This window comes from Nematolebias whitei, chromosome 18 (assembly GCF_014905685.2).
Source record: "Nematolebias whitei isolate Nwh7 chromosome 18, NemWhi1, whole genome shotgun sequence".
Taxonomy (NCBI): Eukaryota; Metazoa; Chordata; class Actinopteri; order Cyprinodontiformes; family Rivulidae; genus Nematolebias; species Nematolebias whitei.
In genome coordinates this window covers 29,533,330-29,556,793 of record NC_056515.1, presented here as the reverse complement: position 1 = coordinate 29,556,793, position 23,464 = coordinate 29,533,330, and the positions used below count along the sequence as shown (strand labels likewise).

Below are 23,464 nucleotides of genomic sequence, written 5' to 3'. Positions count from 1 at the left end.
GTATTTTTCCAGCTGAAAGTCAGAACTTTGCTGAAATTGCAGGGTTTGGCAAAAGAATGCTCCTTTTTTTTCACCCCACAACTAATAAAGCATTTATTTTATTTAATCCAGATGAAATTTTCATTTTAATTGAAAGGTAATTTTTGAGCCATGCATTTAAGGATTCAAGGTTCTTTATTGTCATTCACATCACATGTGGTACTGTGGAACGAAACTCTGTTCACAGGGTCCCAGTTACATCCAACAAAAATACAAATTGTAAAGAAAAATAGCAAGATCCAAGACATGAACTAAGAATATACTAATACAGTACAAAACAATGCGCCAAACAACAGCAGCACGAACATGAGTCTGTGTGAGCAGATGAGGATGAATGAACACAGCAACATGAAATAAATCAGCAGCATGAGATCAGCATCATGGATAATCAGCAGCACATATCAACAACCAAGTGGCACTACAGTGATTTTTTTCACAGTGATCATCCTGACTAGAGATTCATGAGTCTAACAGCTTCTGGGTAGAAGCTGTTCCTCAGTGGTTCTACACTTAATGCTCCTCAACCTTCTACCTGAGGAGAGCGGGGCAAAAAGTGTGTGTGCTGGGTGAGTGGGGTCCTTCATGATGCAGGTTATTTAGAAAACAGCTTCACAACTAAAACTGAATATTTTTGATTAAATGTTAAAGGGGGCCAATGCAGTCCAGATTTCTACATTGTAATGTTCTAATCTAAGCTAGAACGCCTTCATTTTGATGAATGAACATGGGCAGCATGGTAACCACATATCTGTGTCCCTCACTCCATGTTAAAGCACAGACTGAAAAGTAAAAAGTAAAAGAAAAGTTTCAATATTTTAATCTAATTGTCATGTTCTAAGACTGAATTACCTTACAAATCAGCTTAATATATCATGGGAAAATGTGGCTATAACTGTACCAGTCAAATAACTAAAAACAAAACCCACTTCTTTTCATTTTATTTGCTCACTGTGGGTCAATGTTCTCTCAGCAGATGTCCAGAGACGGAGGGCAAAAGTTAGGTGATATTGTTATAATACAGTTTGCAGCCAATGAAACAGCTGGGCTTCTCTGAATTATGTTTGACAGAGAAAAGCAGAGGAATGTGAGCAGCTTTTACTCTCGTTTCTCAGGGGAATTTTTGTTCTCTGACATCTGTGTCTCTCCTGCTGCAGGGAGAGCCAAAGTAGCATCACCCCCAATGCACTAATGTTGGCTTCAACAGTGGCCTGTTTTATGTGCTTCATCAAGAAATGATTAAAACCCAACGTAATTTGTGTTATTTACCTTTCTATCAACACTAATAACACATTTTTAGGATGTTTGGTTGTGAAGTCTGAAGACTTACTGGAAGTGTAAATCATATTTATTACAAGATATTTAATAGTCCAGATGTCCAGATGACCTGAATGAAAACTGTTGGATTTCATACCTGGATTATTGAACATGGACTTTGTTGTTTTCAACCAGTTTGACAAGACTGTCAAAAAGGAAGAGGGCCGGCAATGGAGGAGGGGCGTACCAAAGAGACCATCTTATCACAAGCAGAACTGGTTTGTTCCACTTTGGAGTAAGCTGTTGGGGGAAGAATCAGTTTTGTTGTGTTTCCTTGACTGATGAAGCCTTCTGGATCGAAGGCGAAACATTTCAGCACAAAAACAGAAACTGTCCAGATGACCTGATTGAAAACTGATTTTTGATTTAATCCACTAAATAAAACAAATAATAATAATAAAAAAAAAACAACACAAGGGGGTGCACCACCACCGGTGGACCATCGCCGCAATGTTTTTTTCATTTAGTGGATTAAATAAAATAAATCTAACTTTTGCAGCCTAATAATAGTTGTGGTTTTCCTGTGAATTATTTGCAGTATGATAAATGGTAGGAGAAATAATATATGCTGCCGATGTTTTGTTGTTCTTTTTTTGTCGTTGTAAATAATAAATTATGTGTTTTGGGGAATAGCATCATGAGTTTCTTTGATGTCACATCGACTAGTTGATGTTGACTCGACTTTTATCATGTTGAAGTCGACTTTTAAAAATGTGTTGCCGTTCAACCCTTATTCTGTAGACATGAGGTCATGGCAGGGGACAGTCAAGCCTCGGACTGCTATATGGCCCATTTCAAGTCCACAGAGACAACGAAACATGGGAAAAAAAAAAAAACATAATCATGTGACATATAAAAAACAAAGACATTTTGGAAGAAAAATCTGGAGATTAAAAATAAACATGCAAGAAGATGGAGTTTATACCAACGTCAACATTAAATTTTAAACTGCCAAACTTTGGTGGCAAACACTGCAGCGCACACAGCCGTGGCTCTGCGTTCACACATTTATCATGAATATTCTTGAATATTCTGGCAAGACATTTTTATTCTAAAGCCCACTTAAATGTTTTTCTTTCAGCTGCAGGGGTCACCACAGCAAACTCACGTGAAAGATTTGGCAATCTTTTTTCACCTGATGTTGCCTTTGGGCTCGAACCTGCAGTCTCAGGATTACAAGCCACTGAGCTACCACCCCCATTACTGTCAACACTATTGTTCTCCACCGTCCGCTCATATCTCACGTCTGTTGTTTCTTAACGCTGCCCTTCAGAGCAATTTAACGTTACTGAAACTTTAATCAGCATGATAAATAATTCACCACACACTGATATGGGCCTTTACAGAATGAACAAAGAGTTTCCCCATATGGCTAAATCATTCAAACATTTTGCACAGGCAGTGAATAAACATGCATGAGTGAGATATAATATCAATAAAACTGTCAGGGTCTGTCCAACAAAGTTAAGTCAGGTCCCCTGGACAGATTCTTCTTGTTGAAACATTTCGCCTTTTATCCATAAACTTTCTGACAGTCTAACAAAGTCTTTTCGACAAAAGACAAAAAGTTTCAACAAGAAGAATCCCCTGTGGTGGGACGCCTGGAGGACTGGTGCAGGAAGAACAACCTTCACATGATCAACGTGAAAAAGACGTTATACCACTTTTCCTCCAGATGAAGTCAGGTTTTGATGGATGGATGGCAGTAATTCAGCATATCAAAGTTCATGCTAAATAATCCAGGTTAAAAAATCCAAGTAAATTGAGGCTGGATAGTTAAAAAAATAAAATAAAACAAAGAAACCGTCCAGATGACCTACTTCATACTTTGTTCCATTTTATCCGTATTAATGTGGAATTTAGAGGTTGAGCCAGAAGCATCAGCAGCAGCTAGCTGTAGCATCTGGAGTGCAGCCTCAGATACTTTCTGCTGGAATAATATATTTCTGCAAGAAAAAAAACATCTAATACAAAACTGACAGTAGTGTGAAAGTTTATAATAGCAATCCATCTTGGTCTTAACCCCAGTCCTTGAAGGTCCTTTCAAAATTCTACTTTATTTCTCCAAACTGAGGTCATTCAAAAGGTTAACTATGACAGGTAAGACAATGATTGTTCAGGATCATTCAACAAAAGTCCATTTCAAAAGATCTGAACTACCCCTTTAAAGTCACTTTTAAGTCACAACCCCAACATTTCCCACAACATCTCATCCGTTCCTTTGGGGCTGGTGTTTCTGTTTAATTGTCAGCTCGGCGTCACCAGCAAGAGGTGACCAATCAGAGTCCCTCCTTCACGCGCTCCATCAGTTTTTCAGCTCTGACTCTTCATATTATGTTCTCCTTTGTCGGCCGTGGGCTTTTACGTTCAGGCCCAGTTTTCAGCCAATCACAGCATGCCTTTACACGCCTCACTGGCTGTCGCTTCCTGTAGTAAAAGTTAAAAGTTACACGAGGTGGCATTCAAAGGAAGAACAAAATGATCTGTGCAGTCAAGCAAGTGAATGAGTGAGTGGCTCCTGGACTACAAATTACATTACTGCAAATACACATTGTTTAAATCATTTAAAAATACTCATTAAGCCTAAATCCGTTTTTTTTTCCTTCTATAAGATAACTTCGTTACAATGAACTTTGCATAAATTAATTTTTTCAACTTTTGGCTTAACAAAACTATAGAAAATGATTGATTATTGTGGTAAATCTGCTTTCTATGAAAATAAAAACAGGAACTCGCCTGCCGTTAAATGCAGGAGTACCTGATCAGCTGCTTCAGCACAAAGCACAACGAACTAAGTCCTTAAAAGGAGAGTTACTTAACGCTCAGAGTAAAACTGAGGGACTCTTTTCATGGTCAGACTTGTGTTTTAATTTTTCAAAGTGCTACAATACAGGCGCATTTAAAAAAAATTAGAATATCGTGAACAAGTTCAATTTTTTGTCAATAATTTCAGAAAGTGATATATTACATGGATAGAGTGAAATATTTCAAGCCTTTATTTCTTGTAATTTTGTTGATTATGCATACAGATAATAAAAAAACAATGATAATTCAGTGTCTCAGAAAATTAGAATATTCCACAGTCAGCTTTTGGTACGTTCGACTGGGCTGGAGCCAAGTCCTGCTGGAAACTGAAATCGGCATCTCCATAAAGCTCGTCAGCAGAAGGAAGCATGAAGTCTTTAAAATGTCCTGGTAGTTGCTGTGTGGACTTCAGAAAACACAGTGGACCAACACCAGCCGAGGACATGGACCCAAACCATCACTGACTGTGAAAACTTCACTCTGGACTTCAAGCAACGTGGCTTCTGTTTGTCTTCGCTCTTCCTCCAGACTCTGGGACCTTGATTTCCAAATAACTTGAAAATTTACTTTAATCTGAAAAGAGGACGTTGGACCACTGAGCAACAGTCCATTTTGTCTCTTCAGCCAGGTAGGACACTTCTGACATCGTCTCTGGTTTAATTTCATACAGTGGGCCAGGGGCGATTCTAGAATCTGCCTTTTAGGGGTGCTCAGCCCCCAGTGTTGACAGTGGCTCTTTGGATTGAACAACATAGTGGTCATTGGTGTCAGAAGCATTCATAATGTGGGACTTTTTCTTTTAGGGGTACTGAGGGGTGCTTGAGCACCCCCAAAAAGAGGCTAAAATCGCCACTGCAGTGGGCTTAATTTTTTTGCTGATTGCTTCATTTTTAGCATAGCAAATCATTATTATAGCAATTAGCTTTGCAAAGGTTAGTAATATTATTAATGCAGTATCTCATAATGAAAATATTGTTACTGTAAATTAGCAATACTCCATTCATTTGAAAGACCTGCTTAGTAAAGGAATTCTGCCATGTTGGTCAAACTTTGAAAAACTTTATGCAGCCTTATAAATGATTCTACAATCATTTAAAATTTTACCTCAACATCTGTAAAATGAACTGCGTTACGGCCATTTTAGCGTTTTCTAACACCAGTTAGTTTTGCAGTTATCCTGAACTGGGTTGACTCTAAAACTTTATCAGTTGTAGTTGCAGAGTCATTGATTTATTTTTTTTGCAAGTTTCATTGAACATTTCCTGTGGTCTATGAGATATTTTGCTGACAGACATGCACACTCGCAGGCAAAACACCGACGCTCGCCTTTCTGTTGCATACAACAGTCAAATTAAACTATAGCGTAAAATGTATATGCAGACTGCCTCTCAGCATCTTGAACATGTATAACTTTTACCATGTTGCTAAATTCAGTTAATTTCAGCAGAAAAGAAACACAAAACTAACAGCTGTCTGTTTTTAGTACGAAGTAGTTGAAAAACAGAACTAAAATAGTTATGTTGTGCCACTCACATGCTGTAAATCAAACCTTTGTAAATTATTAAATAAAAGTCCCATGCACACCATGTGTTAATAAATAAAGCTTTTATGCTAAGTAGTTTTCTGCAGAATTCTATTTTTACAGTCTGGTAGTAAAAAGCCAGATTCTGTTGTCAGTCTGAGTTTACATTCACACAGAGTTACATTTAATGTGTTTCTATATAAGATCATGCTGGGACAGAGAGAAGATGGAATCAAAACTAGACTATATCTCCAGTTTTATTCACTTTATTAACGTTTATTATAGTGATTTGACTTTATATGCTTTGAGTTTTTCTTCGACAAATGACCTGAAATGGCTCGAATATTTTACCACTCAGTGAAAGTCTTTTCTTTTTTTTGTACTGTTGCTGCAGCAGGCAGTGATGAGGTCAGGTTTCAACAGGACTTGGCAACAAGAAATGCAAGGTAAGTTAAAACAAGACTTAACATGACACAGTTTAGACAAGTTGTGAAGGCACTGCAGCGTGCTGATGTTACACAGGTAATAATGGAGTGGGATCATAATGACTTCCAGTCTCATCTGTCAAGTTAGACCTGATGTTATACTTTGATTTTATGGAAGGACAAGAGAAAAAAGCATTCATGTGTTGTAAATTTCCTGAAACGACATGTAAAAACTCCCCATATAATTATGAAGAAAGCTGAGCTGTAAACCCATCCTGCGTGAGGCAGTCAGCCATGAACACCACTCCACACTTTTAGGGCTGCAGCAAGCCAAGTTCTTATAGCTTAAATTTAAGTGAGTGTAAAAGAAGATGGTTGGTTGTGTAATTTTCACAAAGGAAGGAGATAAATATATTTTTGTCTTTGGCACTGATTAATACTGAGAGTTAAAAAAAAAAAACAATTTTTTGCTGCTGTTTATGTTAAAAATATACCATATTTTAATATTTTTTTATAGTGACTGAGAAGATGCTGACACAAGTTAACAATGACAAACTGTAAAACAATTATTTTTCTTTGTTCTGTGGTAGCTCTCAAGCCATAAAAGCTGCTCCAGTTTGTTTTTACAACCCAGATGAGGACGATGAACTGTCATCTTGAGGATGGAAACTAAAACTCCCCATTTGAAAAAAAATGTGATGGAACGACTCTTGAAGTCAACCATCTTTGTGTAAACTCACTTATCTTGTTGTGTATCCGGTTAAGCTCTCCTGGCTGCCAAAACCAGTATGTTTCTGCCATGGTGTAAGTGTTTAAAGCCCAAATGTTGGCATGTTGAGCCACTGGGCCGCCGACAGGTCCAGACCTGATTGTTCTCTGAAAATACTAAAACAAAGAAATGCTTATCTTGTCTATTAGCGGTTCAAGTGGCTCCAGAAAGCACAACTGTTGGCTGCTGATCAGAATCATAAATTAAAACACCAAATGTGAGGTGAATGCGTGCTGATGAATACAGATAAGATGCATGGAAAAAAAGGGATGTTTTGTGCGATAAAAAATTTAATTAAATTTAATTAATATCTGTGAAAATGCAGTTTGGATGCTGAATTGTTGCTGACATTTTCTAATCTGGACAAAACTGAGTTGTTTAAGTAAAAAAAAGAAACAAAATGCTAAAATCCAGGGGTGGAAGTAATGAATTACAAATACTCATATTACTGTAATTAAGTAGATTTTTTTGGGTAATTGTACTTTTATGAGTATTTCTTTCAAAGTATTCCATACTTAAGTACAATTTAGACCATGTAATCTGCTTCGCTACTTTTAAAATCAGAAGTCGCTACTGAGTGCAGCTGCAATTTGGATTAATATTTAAAGTGTCCAGAAAGCTGCAAAGTTCAGAGCTTGATGGTTATCTTCTTGTGCTACAGACACTATGGAGCTCCTGCACTCCTCCGCCTTTAAGAAGCTCTCTCTCAAGTTGAACACAGCTCTGCCTCTGCTGCATGAGAACGACATTTTAGCTGTGCTGGTCTACTCTTCACAGCCAAATGAAGCCGAATAGACTGTTAATTTAGAAAAACAGCTCCTGCTGACACTGAACAAAAGGTTCAGAAACAAAGTGAAGGGTGACAGAAATGTCAGAGACGAAGAGTCTTACCTGCCTGTTGTTCGGTGAATTTGTAAAAGTTTAAACTGTTCTATGCCGGCTCAAAAACATTTTTTTGTTCTTTTAGCAAACAAAATTCCTGCTTTATCTACTTTAGTTTGCAAAAGAAATGGCCTTAGTGTAATTTTTCTATACTTTATTGTTCGTCTGAGAAGTGTGCTTTGAATGTCGCCATTATTTACAGCAAATCCAGCTGAATGACTTCGATTGACAACACAATAAAATATAAATTGATTAAAAAATTATTAATACTATGAGTTGTTTTTGAGAGGAGTACTTTGTACTTTTTCTTAAGTATTTTTATAACTACATTTACTTGTAATTGAGTATAATTTAAGCAGTGGAACAGTACTTGTACTTGAGTACAAAATTTTAGTACTCTTTCCACCTCTGCTAAAATAAAATAAAAAAACGCAATGTTAGCTAAAAGGAACAAAACAGTGGCCAAAAGCTAAAAAGCAGCTAAAAGCTCAAACTGGCAAAACACTGAATAAAGCAGAAAAAGCTAGCTAAAAAGAAAAACACCGTCTTCCTTTGAATTAAGAAAGCTCCTCAGATAAGAGGCGAAAAGTCTTCTGTTACAAAATAAAGTCCAGTTATTTTTGTCTTGAACTTGTTTGATTTTATCGTGTCCCGGACGACTGAGAATCTTCACCTGCCTAAAAAGAAAAAGTAACAAAAGGCTAGGTATAAACAGCAAAATGATAGCTAATAGTACCAAAATGGAAGCAAGAAGCTAAAAGTAGCAAAAGACTAAATGGACTGTACTTATATGGCGGTCTTCTATCTTATCAAGATACTCAAAGCGCTTTACACTACAATCTGTGCCCTCATTCATACAGCACTCTACTAGATCTATATAAAGATTAATCAGTGCTTTATCACATTCATGCACTGATGGGACACACATCGGAGGCAACAAGGGGTTCAGTGTCTTCCCTAGGGACACTTTGGCATGTGACTGCTGGTGGAATCGAACCCCCAACTCTTGCATTGGAGGACAACTGCTCTAACCATTCAGCCACAGCTGAGCTTAAAGCTAAAAGCAACAAAAGGCTAACTTAAAGCTAAAGAAGCAAAATGCTAGCTACACTAAAAGTTTCAAAAGGCAAGCTAGAAGCTAAAAGAAGTAAAAATCTAGCTATAAATGCCAGTGTTTAGAAGCATAAAAATGTAAATTTCAATTAAAATAAGTGCTGCTGTCAATTGCCTGAGGTCAACTAGTTTGACAGCATCAATTTTAAAGTGTGTTTTGTCAGACAGGTAACTTTTGCACAAGCCCCGCCCCTCACAGTTGTCTTCATCTTGATTAGTATCATCACACATTTTTTTTTATAAAAAATATATTTTTACAGTGTTGATTAGACTTTTTAAATTAAAGTTTAAATCCCAAAAAAACAATTTGGAGAGAGCATATTATTTTAACAAAGCTCTTTATGTAAAAAAAAAAAAAAAAAGTTTTTATTGGAAGTGATCTCTAAAGCAACATGGCAAAACCTCACAGGCCACGTGCCCAACAACTTAACAGTCACAAAGCTTTTCTTTTCTCCTTATTACATGGAATGGTGGATGTAGGTGCAAGTGGACGTGACCATGTGTCTATTTCTAATCAGCCTCAGCTCTGTGAGGGAGTTGTTAAATCCTTTTGAGCTTAAACTGCTTAATTTCCACCCACTCCAATAATGGTTTCATTACAGTAAATGGTGAGCCGGTGCGGTTCAATCAGTTTTGAGCTATCGGACACAGCAGGTGTTTCACTCCGAATGAGGAGAAAAGAACTGGGGAAAATTGTAACCTCCTTCTACTTTACTATGGACATTTTTGGATAGTTGTTATCCAGTTGATGTATATATAGTATACATATATATGAATATATTTAGAGGACAAGATGTATTCAAACAACACAATGGTGTCCAAGAAAATCAAGTCAAATTCAGTCACAATTTTTATGTCAAACCTCATGAATCAAAAGGTAAATCTTTCAAATTACCACTTTGAATTGCCTGTCCAAAAGTACTTTTTGTAAATCTTTTTATTTCAGCCCTTAAGATGTATATAATTAAAGAAAACTGTAGCCAAACAACTGTATTTCTCCTTCTTGGAAAAATAAGTCTTCTAGGGATAAATATATTTTTTAATGTGTTTAGGGGTGAATCAGCCAGACAAAATAGTCCTGTAATTATTTATGTGCTTAAAATAGAAAATGAGAATTATTTTAATGCATCATTTGTCAGCCTCCAAGTGCTTTGTGAACAATTGCATAATTCAGAACACACAACGATGAGTTACATGACAACTCTGCTGAAGCCCGAGACGAGATAATCTGCAGAAAGATGTTAAAAAAAATGAAGGAGAAACGAACAGATCTGGACTTAGAGCTGTTAAGGTGCAGCGCTCTCAAAGGATGGTGGATTTGAGTGAATAGTGGCTGGCATGAGCGAGTAGGGGGGCCGGTATGACGCAGGGAGGGCAGAATAAAATTATACACTATTTATAGCCTCACAGCGACCTACAGTATGATATTCTTGCAGAATATTCTCTTACATCCTCTCTGCATGCTTACAGACACTGTAAATCAGCCATGCAGATTTTATTTCTACTCAGATTAATTAGTGTTCTTTAACAGCATGATGATAAACCAATCTTCCCAGTGCTGAGGCAATCTCTCCCTGTAGTGGTAAAGAAATGGACCGCAGGCGTTTTCGGGCAAGGCTTTGAAATCACGTCTGCAAAGATTGAGCATGATTTTACTTTTCCTGTAAAGTTCAGAACATGACTGTGGGATCTCATGAGATTACTGCTTGTCTAATTGATGCGTTTAATGCCTTGTCAGTTTGACCCACTACATCAGGGGTGTCAAACTAATTTACACCGAGGGCCACATCAGTATAATGGTTGCCATCAAAGGGCCAGATGTAACTGTAAGACAGTAGAAATGTAGCTAAATTTCACTAGATGTAATGTAAAATAAACACTACTACTCCTTAATATTAAATAACTGATTTTTTTTACTTATTCAACTTACAAATATTACATTTATATATTTGCATAGAGGTAGAAAAATATGTCTGCTTGTTGCTCTGTTATAGCCAAAAACTGTTTAATTTGCCAGGTTATGAAACCCACATTACTCTATAAATCAATGATCAAACTTTGCAAGTGAATAAGGAAAAATAACAAGTTATGACACTAACTTTGTTCAAAACTTTTTTTGTCATAGTTAAGATGGGCAGAATAATTATCCAACCAACAATTGTGAGCTACTAAGCATTTTAGCATTTTACAAAAAACAAATGGCTGCACACAGCCTGGCAAGGATCATACATCCAACTAATGAGAGCTGGTATTATAGAAAACATTTGCCTGCATAAACACATAAACCTGCAAACCCAAATACATTGCTGCAAATTTAACATAATATAATAAAATACATTTAATAAGTTTAATAAACTCAAAATAACAACATTGGGGTTCAAGGCTCACTTTGGCACTTAGCTCTGTGTTTGGTGTCAAAATACCAACGTAGATTGCACTCTGATGATTGCCACTGCCTCATAACACAAAGGACATACCAGTTTCTCTCCTTGAAGCACAAGCATATATTCATCTTCCCATCTTTCTTGAAACAGCCTTCATCTGCATCAATTTTTTTCTTCCTGGACATTTTGGGATCATTTTTTGTATTTCTCAATTCCACTTGTTCGGAAAATGATATTGATGTGGGAAAAACTGCAGTCTAGCGGTGGGATGATGTTACTTTGTGGGTAACACAATCTGCATGCATTATGGGAAATGTAGTTTGTTGTCAGTGAACCTTTTTGACTTATTTATTATAAGACAATCAGACCTTTTAAGCTCTTGCGTGCCACATAAAATGACGTGGCGGGCCACATCTGGCCCGCGGGCCTTGAGTTTGACACATGTGCAGTAATACCTAGAAGAAAAATACTGTGGACAGGAAATCTTTATTTTAATTTTTTAGTAAAAAAAAAAAGAGCTCTGCAACTAAAAATAAGCACGTCTCCCCCTGTGTTCAAGTTCTGACTGGACTAAACGCTGTTTGACTGAAGAGAGACACGAGAGGCTTGTGACAAATGACGGCACCATGTTTCAGGCTACACTTCTAAAAAGCTTCAATCAAAGCAGCTTTGCAGTATAAAATATAGGTTGTTTAAATAACACCTCTTGATTCTGGTCTGGCTGAAGGTCAGACAGCAGCGCTCAGCTTTACAAACAGCAGTTGGTGAAGCTCACGCTCACTCGAGTGGTGCACAATCAGAGCACTGAATGTACCTGTGACCCTGCAGCTTTGCAGTTTTTTGTCCTCAGCATCTCTTTATGGTCGTCTTAAGCTTAAATTGAGCCACGTTGTATTGTATACCTCATAAAACTTTGCTCCATGTACCCTTATGGCGGCGCTACTCAAATGCATTTTTTGTAAAACATTTCTCTGAGCAGCTCACGACTGATAGATCTACAATACGTCTTTTCAAACTGCCTCATCTTCCATCTGAAGCTAATCTGGATTTGCCAAATCTGAAAGCCAAGGGAAACAAGCACAATTTTGGTTTTCAGCTGCTAGTGGCCAACAAAGGGCAGCAGTGTGAGAGGTGAAGAGGTCGTCACATCTCGCCCTCCAGCTTCATCCCCTTCAGTTTCGACTCTGTTTCAAACGAGTCGTGCTGCTTTTGACACAACTGCGCAGCCTTTCATTGAGACTTTGGATGACTAAGCTGTGTTTCAACAAATTCAGCGTGAAAGAAGTCAAAGGCACAACAGTCAGTGCGAGACACGGTAAAAGAGCAATTTGTTTTCATCTTATTTTAATTCAGTGAAATCACATGTTGGATGTCACTTTAGTAGGCTTGTTCTAAGATTTGTTGCATCAGTATAAAATAAATATAATGTAAGACGCCATACTATTCCAGTCATTTATTCATCTTCTTTTCCTTGTCTGCATTCCCTTCCTCCTCATCACCTGTTTTTATGTTTGATCACCTCCCAGTGGTTTTAGTTTCCCAGTAAGTTTCCTAAATGCGTTTTAACAGTGAAAGTTTCATAATGAGTTTTTCCAGTGTGTTAATGTAACTGCAAAGCATTGTGGGTGTATCTTGGGTTTCTAACTGTAAATTACTGTGCGTGTGTGTAAGTTATGTGACCACATGACCAGAATGTTACTGTAAAATGACTAACAGTGAAGGTTTTAAATGTTTGCGGTCTGCAGAGAAAACAAAAATCCCACTGAGCCAGACACACACTGACTTCTGTTAGCTTTTGAAATATTTCAGGATGTAAATGAATTATTCTCATTCTGAGCCCTGCTATTATTTAAGAAACATAAAAGACAACTTCTACTATTTTGGTCGAAAAGGACATAGTAGAGGGGAGTAAACAACTTTTCATTCACTTGTTCCTAGCTTTGATCATTGTAACTGTAAAAGGATGTTTTGGCTTTTGTTTCAGCTTCTCATTAGGTGCATAAATTACTGTTTTTTTTTGGTATAAGTCAGGTTTTTTATTTTTTATTTTTTGCATAATTTGCATGCCCTGCAACTTATAGGGCAAAGCGTCTTATTTATGGATTTTTTCCCATATTTTTAAACCAATGTTTGGCTGAGATGACACTTTGCTTTCATTCTGACTGAAAAAAATTGAACACTAACATTTTCAGCCACTAGATGGCATTCGAGGAGTATGGCATGCCATTGTATCATGTAATAGGTAAAACTGGTTATTATTATTAACTGGTTAGCCGACACAATCGGCTTGCCACAGGCTGACACCGTCGTCTGCCTGGAGCAACCAAATCAGCTTCATTTCGTTGCACCGCCCCGTCTTCCTGATGCAGCTGATTTGACCATCAAAGTGCATTTATTAAATAAAAGTTCAACTGAGATACACCTTTACTATAATTTAGAGCAAACAAATAATTGTTTTTAGGTGTTTATTTTGTGAAATTTTGTAGAATTTAGTAAAATGTGCAGAGGCTCATTCCTCTGCACACGCCCACTTCCGCGAATGGAGTTTTGAAATGCAACTGATTTGACCATCAAAGTGCATTTATTAAGCAAATGTTAGACTGAGACACACCTTTACTAATTTCGAGTAAACAAATAAATGTTTTTGAGTATTAATCTTGTTAAATTCTTGTTAAAGTCCTCAAGTGCGCACTCCCGCGGCTGCCATTTGGCAGCCCACATTTCCAGGTTGTCAGCGGTGATTCATAGTACATGCAACATATACAAAGTGAGGTATTTACAAAATTTTTCCACTTTATTAGCCATATTTGGACTGATGTGATTTATAGGGCGATGCGACGTATACGGCAGAAAATACGGTATTAGTGAAGGCGATGAGATCAATTAAATTATGAGTAAAAATGTCTTAGATCCAAAACAGACAAATTGAAATGTTTTGCTTAACTGAATTAGTGTTAAAAACAATGTTTGTATAGTTTTGTCCCCGTGAACACTAAAGACACCCTTCAAGACTCTTTTTGTTGAATATGATCAGTTTTTATATAACTCTTTTTCAGGGAGTTCAGGATTCCTTTCAATCAAACATAACTTGGTAAAATTTGGAGCAACTGGAAGAAAAATAAAACACTGCACAATAAGACAAATGTATTATTACAAGCCACATTTCTATGTTGACAATGATCTTAAGTTTGATGTAATGTTTTAGTTCAATCCATACACGTTTTAATTCAGGGTCAAATCAAAATTGCAGATTAAATTACACTAAATTAAGATTGCTTCGTGTCTGGACCAAGAACAAAACAGTGATGTTTCTAATATGAAAGCGGATGTTTCCAGAGGCTCACTTGAGAAACATTAAATAAAACTCAGTTTTTATTTGGAGGATTTCAACATCTGGGAGGTTTCACCGCCACGGTTCAATGACTCCCAGTTCACATCATGCTGCAGCAGGAAGAAAGAAGACGGGGGGCCCAGAAAGGTTGGAAGGATGGACCTTTTTTCTTCTTTGATTGATTTATTTATTTATTCTCATTGCGCAAGAAGCGTGAAACATGATTCTTATTCATGCTGGACAATCTCCCGAACCTTATTGGGTGATATCAATGTAGTTTCCCACAATCCCACAGTATATAACGCACACACACATTCACACACAGACCACCGCCGCTACTACCTCACAGCTTTCACTTTGGAGTGAGGAGGAGAGAACCGCACCAACAGCCTTTGCGCACAGCACGTGCCAGGACTTTTCCTCCTCCAGTTTAAGGTTTCCTCTCAAAACAATAAAAAAATAGCAAAAGTCTAATGGCACTGAAGCCCTGGCTCACGTGCACTTGCATCCTACTTGTTGTGGCTTGCGCTGTGGCTCTTGTGTGTCTCTGCGTCGCCACGTTTGCCGGCGGCCGCTGTTCCAGCCGCAGCTTCAGGCGCGCGGCCGTGGCTGCGGACTCCAAACTCTGCTCCGAGATTGGCAAGTAAGTTACCGCTGAATACAAGTTCTTGCCTCAGTAATTCAACACTTTCTTGTGTAATTAGCTCTCATTAATGTTGCTGCCTTGGTTGTACTTGTGTTTATTTATTCCCAGTGAATAAAGCTTGGAGCTGTCAGGCTCTTAATGAGCTGATAAGCAGTTTAAGATCTTTGCTGGACTCTGTCTAGAACAGAGATTATACCAGCTGAGCTAGTAGCATGACAACTTCTAGATGTGTTTTTATGACACAAAAGAGAAAAGAGTGTGCACAGATTTGTGCTCAGAGCTTCATCTGTCTTCACATTAAGTGCAAATGTAAAGGAGAAAGGTGTTTTCATTGGAGTGACTGCTCTTCCTGCTTTTGTGTTCTGCTAGATAAGTTATTTCTTTCAACTCAGGCCGGTCTTTGTGAAAGGTTCATTTCTCAGGTCAAAGAAGAGACAATAGACAACTATGCTTTGACTTTTGATGATTAAAAGTGCTGATGTGGGCGTTTCTTTTGTCAGGGGCACTTTGCCAAAAATATTTTCCTTAAAGAAATGCAATTTAATTCCGCTTTATTTGGTTACAAATCAAAAACAAAATCATCTGCATTGCGATATCTGATGGAATCTAGTGCTTGGAGTTTGTGTTGTGAAGGTCCATTTATAAATTTTAACTGGTATTTGTAAAATTCACTGAGTTAGAACCATTTTTGACTTTGCCGTGATTAATTGTGGAAGTCATTTTCAACTGGCTTGTCTTCAAAAGTTAACTGTTTGCATGTGGACACATCCAGCCATTACTTCCTGTAAGTTTCATTAAAATCCATCCAGTGTTTTAGAAAGATATTTTGCTAACAGACAAACCAGGTTGATGCCAGCAATTAATGCCAAAGTAAAATGTTGTGCACTCAACATATTGTTGACACATGTGTTGGAGACAATGCTCTGCTACTTCCACGCCTAATGTCTGTAAAATTGGTTGGGCATGTTTGTGTTTTCTTGTGTCAACTGGCTGTGGCAGCCATCTTGAATGAGCTTGACTCACTGGAAGCTGGTGCCCATTGTGAGAGCTGGGGTACAACCTGGACAGGTCACAAGTTCATCATGGAGACACAAACATCCATTCACACCTAAGGACAATTTAGAGTTACCAAAGAACCTCCGTCCATCCATCATCTTTACCCGCTTCTTCCTTTTCGGGTCGCGGGGGTCACTGGTGCCCATGTCCAGCCATCACTGTGTGAGAGGCAGGGGACACCTTGAACAGGTCTCCAGTCCATTGCAGGGACACATGGAGACAAACGAGACAAACAACCATTCACTCTCTCACTCACACCTAAGGACAATTTAGCGTCATCAGCCTAACATGCATGTTTTAGATCTGTGGAAGGAAACTGGAACATATAAGAAAATCTAAGTGTGGAACATACAAGCTCCACCCAGAAAGGTCAGCAGGTGAACCTGCAACCTTCCTGTTGTGAAGTGACAGCTCTAACAACTGCTCCACCGTGCCGCCCTCTGTATGCACATTTATGCCACTATGTTCAAACTGTTTTTTATCACTTCCCGTCTGCAGGTATGTTCCTGTCAGCCAAATATTTATAGTTTGTCCAACTTGTCTTTATTATCAACCTTTCTTTAATCTAGTTGTTCCCAAACTGTTCCACTTTTGAACCACAAAGTAAAAGTTGCAGCTACATTGTAACCTTGACTATTTAGCTGAAGTCTGCACACCTTGCAAATAAACCAATGAGCTTTATCAAACATTATATACGTTTTTTTATGACTATCATTTGTATTTCTATGCAACAGTTAAGGCTGAACGTGATTCTCAAGACCTCAGTCTTGGTGTTTCATGACCTCGAGTGGGACACAGACCCAAACTTTGGACACCGCTGCTTTGTAATACATAGACATGACTGAATTTGTCCATTATTCTGTCACTTCTTTGTCTTATAAACTCTAAAAAAGTTCACTCTGGCTTTATTTTTACAGTCAAAGCATTCCTAACATTGCCTTTTTTCGTTGCTCAGTGAGCACATGTGATCCTGCGCCAAATTTCCTGTGAAAAGACCCATTCAGGGTCTCAGAAAGAACCCACACTACAAGCTCAGTCATCTGACATGCAGTCGGATTAACTTAAACTTAAATAACTAAAACAGATAAGCTGAAATTTATATGCTTGGCTGCCTCTTGATTCAAGTTGAATAACTTAATAAGAAAATTGGGAGAAATCCCCGACAGCAGAGATTTTGTGGCCCGTGGTTGACCACCGGTTCAAACTTGCCTCCTATTCTTTGCACTATAATGAACCTCAGGGTCTAAAAAAGCCTTTTTAAGAGTGCATGTGTGTGTGGGTGTGTGTGTCTGTGGGTGGGCAAACAGTCTTTGAGTTAGTTCCCATGAATTCACTGGAAATGTTTCTCAGGAACATGCTTGAGCAGGGAGGCTCGGCAGTAGATGGCGCCATCGCTTCTCTTCTGTGCACATCTGTGGTGAACCCTCAGAGCATGGGAATCGGAGGAGGCTCCATAGTGCTTGTAAAAAATAAAACAGGTGAGAGTTGTTGTTTGTGTCACACGTTTTATATTTCCTTTTTCATTTGTAGATTAAGTCAGAGTTGACAGTTCTTGGTGTCTTCTCAGGCGGCGCTACAGTCTACAACTTCAGAGAGACCGTCCCACAAGCATTCAAGACCAACCTACTAGACGACTGTCCCACTACATTCAGAATGTCCACAGGTAGGCAGATGTCCTCTAACAGAAGACTAATCTCATCCATTATACTGTAAAGACGTGGGTTTTGTCTCATTTTCACACTCTTGTTATTCAAATCCAGATGTCATTTCAGAGCCTGAATGAAACAACCTGTTATACGTATTTTATAAATGTGGAAAAATGAAACTACCATAACATTTCTTGAAGGAATACACATTTCCTTTCATTTGCATGCTAATGTTTTAAACAAAGATTTTGCTTGAGTTTTACACCAGTCTGCGTATGTTAGGCATAGATTTCAGCTTCTACCACACAGATTTTGAGTCAGTATCTGTACAGTTGAATGTCTCCAAACCATTTCAGGGACCATTAGCTGTTGTTGCCACCTTGGATTTGGTGTTGGATTACATTTTTAAAAAAGATGCATTAAACATGACAGCTTTAACAAACCAATTCAAAATGGTCTTTTAAAGACTGGGGCTTTAGCTCATTTCCCTGCATGTGTCTTGTCCCACACCTGGACTACAGCTCTTCTTGGACTAAAACTGCAGTTTTCCCTGTTCTGCCCCGAAGCGTTGATGAGTTTAGCACTTTATATCACAATTCATCTGCTGCTGGTTCTTGTATGAGAGACTCTCTAACTGTCAGTGGATCTCTCACCATCCAAAACTTACACGACTGAGACAAGAGACGTTCTTGACAGGGTGACTTCAAGGAGAGTCAAAATCAGCAACCTGCTCACCAAGTAGGAAATATTCATAAAACTGAGTAAAAGCAACTAAATGTTTTAACATTTAAACATTACTATGCAGAAGTTTTAAATCATTCCTCATGTCTTCATGTTTTCTTTCCAAGAAGTGAAACTTTGCTGTATTTTTTTAATCTGGTTTTAATCAAAGTTTTTAGGGTTTTGGCCATCTTTCAAAGTTTTCTGTTTGAATTTGACTACCCCCCCCCCCCCCCCACACACACACACACACACACACACAAACACACACTATTTTCATACATACATTAGAATGCATCTATTATTCTGATGTTAACATGAGTTTAGTCACATTTATATGAGTTATCCAGTACACAACTTTTTATGAGCATTATTACTTAACATACTTATAACTGGAACAACATTTATGTTTTGTGTCAGTCACAACAAAATAGTCTGAGCAGCGTTAATTTCACCCATTTAAGGACAAAGCTGATGTTACATTAACAGCAAAGCTGTGTGAAAACAGCTGATGGCTGGAAAAGTTCCTCCTGTATGTTAAATAAAACGGAAAAATGAGGAATTTAGTAAAAAATCTGCTGTAAAACTTGAGATGCACCATCCATCAGTCAGTCAGATACAGTTTGACAAGTTTTTAACTAAAAACTTTTTGAGAATCACCTTGTTGTGCAAAGAAACTGAAATTTGTGTTGCTCCTTGATGGAAATGGGTAAATAATATTTAATGACCTGCCACTGTTTACCGTAAGTTCACCGTATGCCACAAGTGATTTTGCATTTATGTCACTTAAATCTTTAATAATTTGTTTTTTTATATACTTTAGTATTTGAAAACAAAAAGTTTCCTTTGTAGTATTTGATCTTTAAAATAATTGTTTTAGGGTGACTACCGTACTTGCCGCCGTACACGTCGCACTGCCGTATAATTTGCAGCAGTCCAAAAATGTCTAATAAAGTGGAAAAAACATAACTAAGTCGCTTCGCCGTATAAGTCGCATCTATTATGCGTCACCGCTGACGTGTCGCGTTTGTTACGTGTCACAGCTGACAACACGAAAGTGTGGGCCGGTGTTGTGCCAAAACTCAAATGCCTGCCAAATGGCGGTCGCGGGAGTGTGCATGGAGGACTTTAACAAGAATTTAACAAGCTTAACACTTAAAAATAATTATTTGTTTGCTCAAAATTATAGCAAAGGTGTGTCTCAGTTGAACTTTTCCTTAATAAATGCACTTTAATGGTCAAATCAGCTGCATTTCGCCTGGGCGGCGTGGTGAAATGCAGCTGGTTTGACGTTTGCTCCAGGAGTTCCGGAGCGAGACGAAGGCGGCTTGATATGGCAAGCCAAGTGTCTCATTAATAACCACTTTTACCTAGTAATGAGACACTTGGCTTGCCATATTAATCTAGGGCCCTCTAGTGGCTGAAAATGGTAGTGTTCAATATTTTCCATGTCAGAATTAATGAAATTGTCAGGTCTCAGCCAAAAATTGGTTTATAATATGGAAAAAAAAATACATAAATACGTTGATTTGCTTTATAAGTTGCATGCATGCTAATTTATGCAAAAAACTGTGACTTATATAGCGAAAAATACGGTAATAGCCTACTAATGAAAGAACAATTCATATCAAAATACTCTATTAGTCCCAAAGGGTTGTAGCTCATCATCCTGGTTTCATTAAGAGTTGGTATATATGCAGATGGCTGTGAGCAGGAAGGATCTCCTGCAGCAGTCCGTCCCACAGTAGTCCCACAGCGGATCTGAAGAAACTGGTTGTAGATGTTGATCCGTCACACTTATAGATGAAAAGAAGTTATTTGGCTAACTCTGGCCCATGTTTTATGGATTTTAATTGTTTATTGTTGTTAAAAGTACAATTTTTTCCTGAGTTGTCTTTTATCAGTCGACACAACACTAAGTTAAGGAGTCTTTTCATTCCTGAATGATTCATGGCCCAGTGACTTATCAAATCCAAAACATTCCTTTGGGCTTAACCGGTGGCACAGTTGGTAGATCTGTTGCCCTCTCAATGAGAAGGTTGCCGGATCGAATCCTAGCCAAAGGTCTTTCCTAGTGGAATGTGCATGTTCTCTCCGTGCATGCATGGGTTTTCTCTGAGTACTCCAGTTTCCTCCCACAGACCAAAACATGCATGTTAGGGTGACTGATAACTCTAAATCATCCCCAGGTGAGAGTGAGAGAGAGAATGATTGTTTGTCTTGTTTGTCCCTGTGATGGACTGGAGACCTGTCCAGGGCGTCCCTGTCCCACGTCTCTCACACAGTGACTGTATATGGGCACCAGTGACCCCTGTGAAAGGAAGAAGCGGGTAAAGATGATGCATGTATGAATGAATGGATGGATGGATGGATGGATGACTAAAGCAACCAAAGGAACAAGCAATCAATAGATAAACAAATAATTAAAACGTTGAATGACTTTCTGAAATAATGCCGTTTGAAAAATGGTTGATTAAGGATGATTTATAGTTTTGCACAATACTGTAAAATGCTGCTTTTAAGCATTTAATATTGTACAATAAGTGTGCAACTACTGTGTCCTTTAAGGACAAATCTAAAAATATATTTAAATATCGTCCTTGACTTCATAGACAAATCTTTCATTTAGCATTATTTTATATCTTTTCTGCAGTGCTGAATGAACCTTTTATAAATCATTCATCTATTTGTTTATTCATGTTGTTCCTGCATATGAAACAAACATTTTGCATTAGCAAAATTATTAATAGATAACTAGATAAAAGCAGGTTTTCTTAAGTCATAGGTTGAAGTAAATGTACCTTTTACTCACAGAAAATAGTACCTTTTTAGTAAAAAAATTAAAAAAAGTTTGGTTTTCAGCCTCAAAGAAGACACACAGCCTGGATGTCCATAATATGTGTGAAGTATTCTGGTTAAATATATGGTAACAGTCATCAAACTTTAAAAAAGCGGTTTCTTTTGAGCATTGTTCTTGAAATGGGGTCAAAGTAGAGCACTGGTTTTAATCAGAGTTTTCATTTTTTGTTTCTGCTGTGCATATTTCCTACTTCAATGATAGGCAGTCAGTGGATTGGTGTTCCTGGAGAGCTGCGGGGCTACGAGGTCCTTCACCAACGGTACGGAAAGCTGCCTTGGGCCAAGCTGTTCGAGCCAACGGTCAAACTGGCCAGGGAGGGCATCCCCTTGCCGCCATTTCTGGCTTATTTATTCAGCTCGCCCATTGTGAAAAATCATGTGGAGAACTCATCTTTATGGTAAATCTACACACATACGTCTCAGTCACAGATATGATGGCTATTAATGCAGATGTTGCCCACAGAAGATGCTAATTCCATCATAGTTTCTTGTAACGTCTCAGTAATACTTCTACTGTTTCCCTTCACACTTTGCATTACAGTAAAAACTTACGGAGCTGTGTGAGTCGTTTTGAGACCCTTTTAGATCCATATACATAACTAAAACAAGTGGCAAACGGTATACAAGACAATTACTAATCAAGGCTAGTGCGTGCTGGCAGAACCAAGGAACAATCAGGTTTTTAAGACACCACAGAGAGTATGAAGCAAAAAATAAATGAATAAAAATCCTACCAAAGCGACTGAAAACTAAACAATGAAAAGAAATGAAAATGGATGAAATGAAAAGAAAAACACGAGCATAAGGCCTAGATAAATTCAGCATAATTAGACCCAGATAACCTGATTAACAACATCTTGTCTGTGTACATTTGTATATTCCTTTTGCACAACAGTACAGTGTTGGCGACATTACAATTTCAGAAACGAGAGATGAAAGTACGACTTGTTTGCTTCTTTCAAAAATGTTTGAGTGGCATGATGTTTTTCTGCTACAATATAAAAAAAAAACATGTTAACTCCAAGTTAAAAAAAAAAAAAAAGTTTGCAGATTATTTTAGGCAGCTTTAGGAACAGAACAGCATCAATAATCAAAGCACCTTGGAACACATTTGTGTAAAAATATACTTTTTTTTAAACGTCTTCCAGCATCTCAGTTTTGGAGTGTGTGTGTGTGTGTGTGTGTGAGTAGCGGTATGAAGATCCATAAAAAACTTTGCATGAACATTATTCAGAGTTTGTTTTGATGATGCATACAAATCTGAGTGCCTTATACTCCTGATGAGGAAAAAGTAGGAAAAACCTTGGATTTAGCCTGTAGGGTAATTTTTTAAACTGCTCTGATCAAACGGCTCATCAGTTTTTTGTTAAATGTATGTTTGCTTTTTATCAGTGAAGTTTTTTGCAACAAGAACAAAACCATCCTGAGGAAAGGGGACACTTTGAGGATGCCTAAGTTTGCAGAAACCTTGGAAACCATTGCAACTCAAGGGGTAGATGCCTTTTACAGTGGCAAGATAGGACACAACTTAATCCAAGACGTAAAGGCTGCAGGTTGGTGCAAGAAGGCCAAAATGTGGCTGTGCTTTTCTGCAAACATGAATAAATAATGTGAAGAACTGAGGAAATTAAAAAAATCTCGTTTTTTTCTTACAGGTGGGACTTTGGAAATGGAGGATCTGAAGTCCTTTCAGGTGCAGGAGGACAGTGCGTGGACAGTTTCCCTGGGGGATACTCAGATGCACATCCCTCCACCTCCTTCTGGAGGGGCGCTGCTCGTTTTCATTCTCCAAATCATGAAAGGTTTGATTTCTTCTGTAATGATTATAAATTTGATTTATGGATGAATGATTAAAAACATGGGGCAGCACGGTGGCGCAACTGGTAGAGCTGCTGCCTCTCAGCGAGCAGGTCCCTGGTTCAAACCCCGGTCCAGGGGCCCTTCTGGGTGGAG

The 23,464-nt window shown here is 38.1% G+C and overlaps 1 protein-coding gene across 1 annotated transcript in view; it reads left to right on the top strand.

Annotated features, from left to right (window-relative positions):
* Positions 1–15,057: 15,057 nt before the first annotated feature.
* ggt5b (gamma-glutamyltransferase 5b) overlaps positions 15,058–23,464 on the top strand; it is a 12,032-nt gene continuing 3,625 nt past the window's right edge. The window contains 6 exon segments of the mRNA XM_037692701.1: positions 15,058–15,227; positions 17,637–17,764; positions 17,854–17,949; positions 21,714–21,909; positions 22,904–23,064; positions 23,167–23,417. Coding sequence (XP_037548629.1) covers positions 15,058–15,227; positions 17,637–17,764; positions 17,854–17,949; positions 21,714–21,909; positions 22,904–23,064; positions 23,167–23,417 — 1,002 coding nt within the window.